This window comes from Microchirus variegatus, assembly GCF_963457635.1.
Source record: "Microchirus variegatus genome assembly, chromosome: 15".
NCBI lineage: Eukaryota > Metazoa > Chordata > Actinopteri > Pleuronectiformes > Soleidae > Microchirus > Microchirus variegatus.
Genome location: NC_139816.1, coordinates 4,255,063 through 4,266,270, shown reverse-complemented (window position 1 = coordinate 4,266,270; position 11,208 = coordinate 4,255,063). Strand labels below are relative to the sequence as shown.

The 11,208-nt window shown below is 42.9% G+C and overlaps 1 protein-coding gene across 1 annotated transcript in view; it reads left to right on the top strand.

Annotated features, from left to right (window-relative positions):
- Nucleotides 1–660: 660 nt before the first annotated feature.
- The window catches only part of LOC310937248 (cadherin-18), a gene marked incomplete at both ends in the record, with an annotated part of 78,534 nt that continues 67,986 nt past the window's right edge, over nucleotides 661–11,208 (top strand). Inside the window, one exon of the mRNA XM_083901478.1 lies at nucleotides 661–891. Within this exon, the coding sequence (XP_083757604.1) occupies nucleotides 661–891 (231 nt within the window). The remainder of the gene's footprint in view (nucleotides 892–11,208) is intronic.

The following is an 11,208-nucleotide window of genomic DNA, read 5'->3' as shown; positions in this document are numbered from 1 at the left end:
AAAAATATTGTCCATCTGACCCAGATTCTCGACCTTATTGTCAATGGTTGTCATTTACTTGTATCTTTGAGTTTTAATCTTTGTGTCCTGGTATTTCAAGTTCACCAAAACTGTTTACATTTAACTCAAGCCAAAATTGTGATCTGCCAGAAAGATCACAATTAGATACATTTGTCAGGAGTGTACGACCTAATCTTGAAGGATTTATGAGTTGCAGTTTAATCGGAGGGAATTAATATTGGACATTTAGCGGCTTATATCCGTCGTGTTTATCTCTAACGAGTGTGTTCCTGTCTCCCACAGGAAATCCGGAATGGCTTCAGGGATTAACCTCTACGCTCGGTAGAAACGAGGAGAGAACTTCACGTTTTTCATTTGTGCAGCTCATCTCAGAGCCTGGGAAATTCCATAATGTGAACGCGTCTCGGTCTCTTGATTTTTTAAGAAACCTTTTCGGCTTTCCAGCCATGAGCCTTGGAGGAGCTACCAGGACCACTGTTCCCTTTGTTTGGATTTAGATCCCCTCTTTTGCCTGGACTACATCACGAGCCTGCAGCGGTGGTGGCGGCTGCAGCAGCGGCGGCGGCGGTGGTGGCGGCGGACGGAGGAGGACCTCGCTACTTTGGAATAAAACGGGGATAACTTTTACAAAAGCACACCATGAGGATATCCACCACCTCCTGTATTTGTCCCTTTCTGGTCTGCCTCTGCTTCATCCAGAGGTGCTACGGTGCGAGCCACCATGTTCCCGCCAAAGTGCTCTCCAAGAACCAGACCAAATTGGCTAACGGGGAGACGGAGGTGCACCACAGACCCAAACGTGGCTGGATCTGGAATCAGTTCTTTGTTTTAGAAGAACACATGGGACCAGATGCACAGTATGTGGGAAAGGTAGGTTCAAGAACTATATATATGTTGATGCTTTTTAACAGTTAACTTTGTCTTGTTTATTGAGAAACGGGGTTACAACAGAATTAGGAGGCTGTTTTATTGAGGTAGTTTGGCAGTGCACATGCTTTTCCTTTTCTTCAGATGTGGAAATTGAGTTCTCATTTGTGTTCACATCATCACAAAGTCTGACCGACTTCTTCTCGTGATAACGTCCAAAAAAGAAGATGTTTGATTCTCTGTAATTAAGGAGCACTTCTCAGCACGCTGGTCACTCTGGGACATCGGCAAAGCAAGAGTGGAGTGCAGTTTGAAAGTGAGCGTCACCCCCCCCCGCGCCTTTGAACAGAAATATTACATTATGGTTCATCTCTGCGGGCAGTAATCCCAGATTTGATCTCTTTGTGAGAAATGGAGCAGCGCGGTGAGAAATTGAGAAGAGTCGTCCAATGGGGACAAAGTGTCTCATTGTTAGAGGGTTTTATGAACGTAATTTCAGTGTCATTTCAGAGTGAGCGATGGGACCTTCGGTGGAAAAAGATAGTGATGGGTGTTAGGGGCTGTCACCTTTTTTTTTTTACAGCAATCACATTCAAATGAATGTTATATGATATATTATATCATGTTCCTTCGAAGATATTCACATATTCCACACACCCACACAAATATGACGGGTTTTATTTGACTCTCACTATTGAACTTTTGCTGCGATGCCCCCTTCCTGCCTCGTTTCGGGGGAGCTAACAGATGAGTTTGCATTTTTCAAATGCTTTAAAGGTTACATAGAGTGGTCCTGTTGCACATATATGTTAGTTATGGAGGTCTACTTACATACATTAACTTGTTTTTATGGTCAAAAACCTCCTAGTTGCTAGAAACGAGCCGATAGAAATCTGTCCTTTTTGAAGCACTTGTCAGCCGCACTATTTCAGACATAAATCTCGCCCGAGAAGACAGACTGTGTTGTGATTGGCCAGTACCCCGGAAGTGACATTCGGCACACCCGCTCTCAGAAGCGCAGCTCCCCCTTCTGGAATGGTGGATGCACTGCTCCTCATTATCAAAACATTGTTTTAACAATGTTTAAAAATAGCTTCTTCACGACTCCCGCCGCAGTCCCTTTGACGACCTTTGACCCAGAGTCAGAAGACACTGTCGCTCGTGAAACACCTCCACAACGGACGTTATTCTTCTTCTGCTGTTCAATGTACGCAACCAGATGTGCCCGGACTAGTGCCCGGAGCAGGAGGATCTGCTGTTCAGGAGAAGGGGTGTTTACGTAACCATAGCGGGATTTTTCAGAGATCTCGCTGAGCCCGAGATTACAATAAAACACAGCGTTCTCAGCAGTGGCTGAACTGTTTGTTTCGAAACTTCAGGGCTTCTTAAACAAGGTAATGACGCAGATACACACTAAAAAACAGCGTTAATTGGAACTTCCGGTCTAGTTCCGCTTTAATGTCGTGATTATTCGCTCAGGATGGCGGTTTAGCTTTTGTCCCCCCCCCATTTTCACTGCGGAATAAACATTTCTGTCGGATTCAAAGTGGATCTAACGACAAGGTGCCCTCTGCTGGATGGTCTGATGCACTCCTAGACTGTGTAAGGTTCAAGTTTGAACTTTTTTCCCCCACTAAGTCTTGAGCGTATATCTGTATTTCAAGATAAACAAAAAAAAAGTGACAGTCCTAGTGGGTGTTCCTCCCGCCACTCGTTCAGGAGTTAAGGAGCAGTGTGGTTGAATGGCGGTTGCCGGTGACATTTATGTTTTTGCTCCACAATAAGCCACAGGGAGCTGGTTAAGTCCTCTGCTTGCAGATTGCCTGGCCCCTTATCTCCTGAAAATGTGAAAAATGTATTTTCTCCGCTGCAGTGATCATTATTCTAGGCCACTCAGGCACAGACTAATCCTCTCAACTTGCACCGCGAAAGGCACGAATACGAGAAAGGCAGGACGCTCCTGTGACTGTGACACACATGTCTGTATTTCAACATCCAGCGACTGTTTGAAGTAGAGGAGAAGAAGAAAGGATGAAAAAATAGAATGACAAGCTTGGGATAAAGGGGTGTGAGGAAGGGAAGGGAAAATATCACTTTCAGACTCAAATGTGTGCGGGTTGTTGTGGTTGTTGTTGTTGTTGTTTTCGATAAACCTGGGGTTTTTTAAATCACACAATGTCCTTGTGCGGCCGACAAAGAGGCAAAGAAAGGCTATTTATTGGTGAAGCATGTTTTTGCTAATATTATTTGACGCATGAATGAACCGTTAAATCCCACAGCGCTGACAAAAAAACCAACAAAAAAAAAACAATCCCTGAGTGGTTTTTTTTGTGAGACAGACGTACATTGTGTTCCGAGTGTTACACAACGGGCAAAGCATTTTCTCGCAGCGTCAGTTCGCCGAAGCAGAAACGGCAACCGAGACGTGGTTAGTCTAACATTAAATTCACCCGCTGCTGTAAAGTTCAGACTGGTTTGGTTTTTACGCTGGTTGGTTGAACTCTCCCTCCTACCTTAGGGGCGTTGTTGTTGTTGTTGTTGTTGTTCTCTGTGTGTGTGTGTGTGTGTGTGTGTGTGCCGATGCAAAGTAAACACAAACAGCTAATCCTGGATGATAATAAAGCGCTGAGAGGAAACGTAAACATTATTAAGGAATCAATTTGACATGCATGTTTAAAGAGATGAGGTCTCCAGATGGTTAGCACACACACACACACACACACACACACAAAAAAAACATTTAATTATGTGGGTTGGGACTGTTGTGCTGTGTCCTAATGTGGCTCGGAGACAGAATGACCCTTAATTAGAGCGAGACAGGAGAGGAGGAGGAGGAGGAGGAGGAGGAGGAGAAGGAGGACGATTAATGTACCCGGCATACAGTGTGCACTGTATTTGCTTTGATTTTTTCTTCTATCGTTGCTTGATTAAAAAAAAAAAAACTCTGGACATTAGCGATCAGCAAATGAGCATTTTTTCACCGTCAGGGAATTTGTTAGCGTTTGATAATTGCTTTCATCAAGAAGAAAGGGCAAAAAAATACAAGGATATTTTCTTGATATGAGATGAGATATATAAAAAAAAAAGTGGACTCGGAGAAAGTCTAATTATCACAACGACAAGGTCAAACGTAACACTTTTAAACTTGGTGTTGATATCAGCCCAGTTCTGGACAACATCACTGGATTGAATATGGGAAACAAGCTCAATTTCGTACGTCCCTTAAAGGGGAAGTAAGTAGTTTATAGTGACATCTAGAGGAGAGGCTGACATTTACAACAAAGAACTGCTCCTCTGCTCACCCCCTCCCTTCCCTGAGCGCTACTACGGTATCCTCAGCCGGTCAAATGTCGTCCTCGTCGTCTTTCTCCGTGATGCGGGCGTACGGTCGGGTACTGGTGTTCCTTTATCCGCTGTAAAACACGTGTGGTCCTCCGTTCTAAACTCGTAAAAAGATCCGCTCTCAGCCTAGTCTCGGCGCTCGATTTGTTATCTCGCGTTTGTCCTTACAGGCTCCCGTAGAAACACGGCGTCGTGGCAATGCAACAGCGCTCCGCGACCGTGTTATTTTACATGACTTTTTGAAACACTACGAAAATGAAACAGAAACTATTACGCAGCGACTAGACAATGCAGGAGCACATAACACATATGTATACATATGGATTGGATGGATACAAAAGTGGATTTTGGGTAATATAAACCCATAAATACTATGCAGTGTCCCTTTAAACCATTGGTTCTCAAAGTGCGGCCCCGGGGGCCAATGGCGGCCCGCAGAAACATTTCTGGCGGCCCCCCAAAGAATTACAGTTTATAATTTTAATCCAGGAGCTACTAAGCTTGTTAAATGTTTATTGGACATTACTGGATACAGACCAATAAGTGTAAACAAAAATACTGGGTATTTACCTGGTTTCTATATGGTGAATTTTAGTGTATTATTGTGTTATAAGCTGGTAATAAGCAGGTAGCTACAGCCCCCAATTACTAGCTATTTACCCAGTAAATATATGCTAACAAAAATGTGTTACTTGGTATTAACCTGTAATTAGAAGGAAAGAACAATGGCCAAAATACTGGGTAATTACCCAGTAAATTATAAAGCGTTATTATATTAATGATTAAATGACATTATATTAACGCTTATATTACTTAAACTGTAGAACTGCAATCTGGTCATTAAAATGATTACAAATGGGATTTCTTTCTGTTTTTTTTTTCCTTTTGGCGGCCCTCAGTCCAATGTTGGGTTCCTAAATTGGCCCTCAGGTATCAAAACTTTGAGAACCCCTGCTTTAAACCCTAAATATGCTGAAAAGAGAGATGTCTACTACCGCCATCATGTGCTGAAGACATTAGTATGCTGCTTTAATGTCGTATAAAAAGAAGTAAAAGAACTTTGTCTGACTATCTGAAGATACCCAACGCTGTGATATGAGACCACAACATTCATACTTCTATTCTATGTCTCGTGCAATGGACAGAAAGAGTAACTTTTGGAGATAAAAGAATATGCCAGACTGTCAAGAACACTTTTAATCCCCCCCCCCTCTAAGGTTCCCCATAATCCCCAGTGACACCTTTCTGGAAGGGACAAGAGAACTCATGCATCTGGGTAATGACAGCTTTTGCACACGAGCGAGACGCAAACGCTCGGTAAGGGGACAGGACTCGTCCGAGTAAGAGACAGGAGACAACTGCCCTCTCGCTCAGTGGGAGGCGTGAATGTCTTCGTGTCAGTCGGCTCAGTGCGCCGTTTTTCGCTTCGAGGCTGAAACTCAGGCCCCCGGACGGACGGACGATCGTTGTCCTCGTCCCCGCGTTCATTTTGTAGAGCAAAGTTTCAACCTTTAGGGAAAAAAAAAAAAAAAGGTGCGCCTTCATGTTTTATTCATACGTCTAAAAACAGACACTGCGCTGTGACAGAATCGTCTTTGTCGCTGCGTTTACAGTAAACAGCTCCGACGGGTGACGAGACGTAATGAAAGTGAAGTGTTTATTCTACGTAAAAAAATTGCTTCCTAACGAGATTTGCTGCAATAGCGAAGGAAGCAAAGTGCACGAAGATTTTCAATATTTCACGGAACAATCATTCTTCCCGCGCTGCTGCAAATGTATTAGCACACGCGGATATATACGACTGTGGCTGTGTATGGCTTCTGGTTTTTGCCTAATTCGTACTTCAAAGTTGCGACGTATATATATTACATTGTCAGAGTTTTGTCGTCTTCTCCCATTAGGGGAAGATGGAAGAAGACGAGATACTTTCTCCTCTCTGTCTCGTCAGTATAAATAAATGAAGTCCACCTCCTCCTCCTCCTCCTCCTCCTCCTCCTCCGTTACAGTATACCAACAACAACGCCATCGAAATCCATCCGTGATCAAAACAAACAAGAAAAAAACACACAAATGTGGCACAAATATAGACACAAACAAACACGCGGACAGAAGGATAAACGATAAACAGGGGATGTGTGTGATTGGTTGTCATGGAGATGACTGAAACCTTCCGTCTAATGATGCAACTACCGGTAAAGTGATTGCACATACATGCACAAACCTACTGATTTCTGCCAATAAGTCAGAATATGTCCCTTTGTCGTATTCCATTAAAAAAACGAGTATCTGCAAATCAACACCAAAGCTCTTTCTTACATAATAAAGCTCACGCCAATACCTCTAAAGAAAATGAAAAATAACCTAGCTACATATCTCAGACAGAGTCAAGGTCAGTATCAGCGATCTGGCAAAAGGGATCACGTGACCACGAGCAACAAAACCACAGAAGAAGAGAATAAAAAGACACCAGATCTGAGGCCTCCCTCTCATGAATGTACGCTGAAGATATCTGAACAGAAGCCAATGTGGTATTTTTAGAGCAGTGCAGTTTCATCTCAAAGCTTAACAGAGAAGCAGAAACTCTTACAGGACGAACAGATGATACAAACTTCACGCCTCGTGCCTTTTTACACCATTACTTTTAAAGGATATTATATCACATAAATGTGTTGCATGGTCATTGAAAAAAAAAAAAACCCGTAAAGCTACAAATAACTCGATTCCCTCGAATGACTCGCGTTTTAATTGTGCTTTAGCAAAAATATCGGACTGTGTTCGCCGGCTATAGCTTCTAGTGTTCCATGGAAAATGATTGATTTTTGAGTCACGTCGGGATCGCGTCTCTTTGTCTTGAGCTCCTGCCGATATATATATATATATATATTGCCGATTATTGGTCTTTAAATTGGCAAACATTCCCCTGATGTGACTGATGGCAAATAGTAGACATCTACTTTGACACGAGTATGGAAATATAATGTTGATTTCCCAAGTACTGCCAATTTATTGGTGAAATTACCAATATGGTGCATCCCTACGCAACTGTAACTGAAGTTGCGGCAGGTAAAAACCAAAACATGAGCTAATGTAGTAAACAAATCTAAAACCCTAATGTCATATTAAAAGATAACCATTCAAGGACAGATGAGGTTAAACTCATCCTTTGTTGTGTTGTGGTTTCACTGAGTGCTGTGTGAGTGTGTGTGTGTGTGTGGCAGAGAGGAATTCACTGTGTCTATCTGTGAAGATCATTTAAATATTTAAAATACTGTTTAATGTCAGTTTCTTCTTTAAAGTGGACCTAGACCGGAAGTTCCGATTAACGCTGTTTTTTTAGCGTGTATCTGCGTCATTACCTTGTTTACGAAGCCCTGAAGGTTCTAAACAAACAGTTCAGCCACTGCTGAGAACGCTGTGTTTTATTGTAATCTCGGGCTCAGCGAGATCTCTGAAAAAACCCGGTCCGGTTACGTAAAACACCGCTTCTCCTGAACAGCAGATCATCCTGCTCCGGGCACTAGTCCGGGCACATCCTGTTGCATACATTGAACCGCAGAAGAAGAATAACGTCCGTTGTGGAGGTGTTTCACGAGCGACAGTGTCTTCTGAGTCGTGACGAAGCTAATTTTAAACGCCGTTAAAAACAATGTTTTGATAATGAGTAGCAGTGCATCCGCCGTTCCAGAGGGGGGAGCTGCGCTTCTGAGAGCGATAGTGTGCTGAATGTGTCACTTGCGGGTACTGGCCAATCACAAGACTGTCTGTCTTCTGGGTGAGAGAGTTGAGTCTGAAATATCGCGGCTGGGAAAACAGCGTCAGAAAAGACAGATTTCTATCGGCTCGTTTACAGCAACTAGGAGGTTTTTGACCATAAAAACAAGTTAATGTATGTAAGTAGACCTCCATAACTAACATATATATATGTGAGCTTTAAAGAAAAGAAAAGGAAACTCAAGTGCACGTCCACTGTCTACTGTGTCGACATCCACTGCTTCCAAAGTGCTTTCTCCCGTCTGACACTTGAACATATTATCACCATTTAGAAACTTGAGACTGAACCGTTTGCCCCCCGACGAGAGCACGAGACAGAGGAGTCATGTTTTCCCGAAAGCCGATCTGCAGATGGTTTCGGTCCAGTCTGATTCAAATATTAAATTTTAGCAGCGGCAAAAAGCCATTAAACGAGTGTCAGAGTTTCCTTCCGACCGCCTCTAATAATCTCATTACTGTACGTCAAGGAGTCAACCATCCTGCTGGGGAGACAACGATTCATTCTCCGTCTCCCCGCAGATGTCAAAATAGAGGACGGCGATTAGGGCCCGGGGGGTGGATGGGGGGGGGGGGGGGGGGGGACTCAACGGTGCGTCTGCAGCACTCCCCCTCATCACTGTCTGCTGATGTACGGTCATTAGGCTGGCGTTCCATCATCATCCGGGTTTTTTTTTTTTACACCGTGACTGTTACAAATCAATCCAAGAGAAAGGATTGATGGGGGGTGTGTGCAGAGAGGAGTTGATCAGTGATATGTGGTGATAATCAGACAATCAAGCATGGTCACATAAAAAGTGATTAAGTCCTCTTGAGTGAAGTATAAGAGCCGAGATTTAATCAAAAACCAACCCCCCCCCCCCTTCGCTAATTACAAATATGAAGCCAATGCTCTGATCGTCAGCTACAGCACATAGGCTGCTCATTTCCGACTCCAGCCTTCAGACGTGCTCTCGAACGCCAAAGCGACGCCGTTTTTTCCCGACGAATCTCTCCGGGAGCAAACGCTAAGTAAATGTCACCTCTGTTTGTCCGGCGGCTGCGATGATTACGGGAGTTGTGAAAGCCCGCAACCATGCAGGAAACACAACAGATCAACAAAAAGATGCCCGACCTTGCCGTGATGTGATGTGATGCATGCACGGCTATTAATAGCCTTTTCGGCGAGTCCGGTACCACAGACGACGGTATTACAGAATAGCTTCCTATACGGACTCAGTAATGAGAGGACACAGCAGCGGTGAAACCACAGAGAAAGCAAAGGCCCCGACGAGGCACATGCATGCATACATTATGTGGATCTGTGTGCTTGTGTATGACCAAGCTGTTACACAATAGGGGGCATTCAGCAATAATGCAATCCAACCAGACGCATACATTATCAGGATCTGTACGAGAGGAAAAAAAAACACGACGACAAAACCGTTTAAGAACAGAAAACAAGTGGAGATGAAGGTCAAGCTGTGTGTCCAAACTAATCTCGTATCAGGGCCGGTGCTCACCAGAGCAGATCCGCCCACCGTTGCTGCATAATTATGGAGGACTGTGCACGGCACTGGTTTGTTTGCGGACAAAACGATTAGCATGGCCGCTACGGGATAATCTAAACAATTCATTCACGCTGTATTCATGCATGCATAAATATTGTTCTTTTGAATTGAAAATATCCTTGAGCTGCTGAGTAATCATATCTGTAGTATAGAAATATATTTTACAGATATGATTACTGATGCCCTGGTATCAAAAATGGCGGCACTCTTAATAGATTTCCTGCCAATTTGTGTATGTGTAAGAAGACGACAGTGGTAAAAAAAATAGCACAACTCCTGCAAAACTTGCACTGAACCATTCTGCATTAATCAGTTAGACAGATAATGTGATGGACGATTGTCTTGTAATGCGTCAGTTATCGCAGATTCACTGCAATTTGATGTGTTTTTTTATGCGTTTCAACAGTGCTTCATAGGTTTTTAGAAAAGATTATCAATAGATAACCAAATAAGAAGCCTAAGAAGTGATTAAGTCGTCAGATGACTGTGTAGAAATAGCTTGTATGTGGCAACATATGGTCCTTTTCCACTTAAACATTTCCTTGATAATTGTTGGAGATTAACCCACGTTATTAGGATTGTTAAGCCTTTTTAACCGATCTACAGTTTGGCCTTGTTCGCCTTGGTTCCTTGGGACTAAAGGAGGAACTAAAACAAGTACCTGGTACAAATAGCTAATCAAACAATGGCACGTTGTTACAAATGACGTCGAAAAGTGCTAATTATTTTTTGTGAAACGGTTCAATTTTCTCCTTATTCCTCGGTGCCATTTTCACACTGTGCTCTCGAGCAACGCAGAAAAGGAAAATGCGACTTCTCGTTTTCCATCAACTTCCGCAAATGAGAGTTTTTAATAACTATAATCACTTGTTGCAGCTTCTGGCTTGATTACATCCGTGACCCTTCAACTTTATTATATTACCCAGCTCTATTACGGGGAGTAAAAAAAAAAAAAATGTGACTATTTAATGTTGCATGAGTCACATTCTGTGCATGTGGATCAGTATCAGTTTCAATATAATAATGGTCTAATGGACAAATACCGCTGTTGATATTCGGGGGAGTCGTCGTAAGAGTCTGGAGACGTCGCCGCATTTAAACACGCTCTTCATTTACTTGGCAAAAACAACTGTTAGCCTTCCAGGTAAGAATATAAACTGTCTGTTCTGTCAAACCCTCAAAAAAAGAATAAGGTTTTCTTGTCACTAATAAAAACTCGGCTCTCTCCTCCTCGCGCTGTCAGTCGTCGCACTGGGGTTGACGTCTCTCCGTAGATGAGCGAATATATTATTCAAAGTGTTGCCGCGAGCGTAAGCATATGTGTGTGTTGCACAGTGCTTGCATGCGGTTGCCATTTTATCCACCGCTTTTTTTTTTGTACCACCATAGATGGATAAACACTCAACTTAAAACTCGCATACATCATTTTTCATAAATCTGAATAAACGCCTAGAGACGTAGCTTGAGCACCAGCCACAGACGAAGGAGCGTTACTGTTTTTGTTGCTTATTTTAACCATAAAATGGCCCATTTTTCCAGAATAACTTAATGTCGCATGCAGTTATTTACAATTTTTTTTGCCAGATTTTGCCTGTTAAGTTTGGAAGTTTAGCAGTATAACACATTTAAAGGTGCATTATGTAATAAATTTCAAGCAACT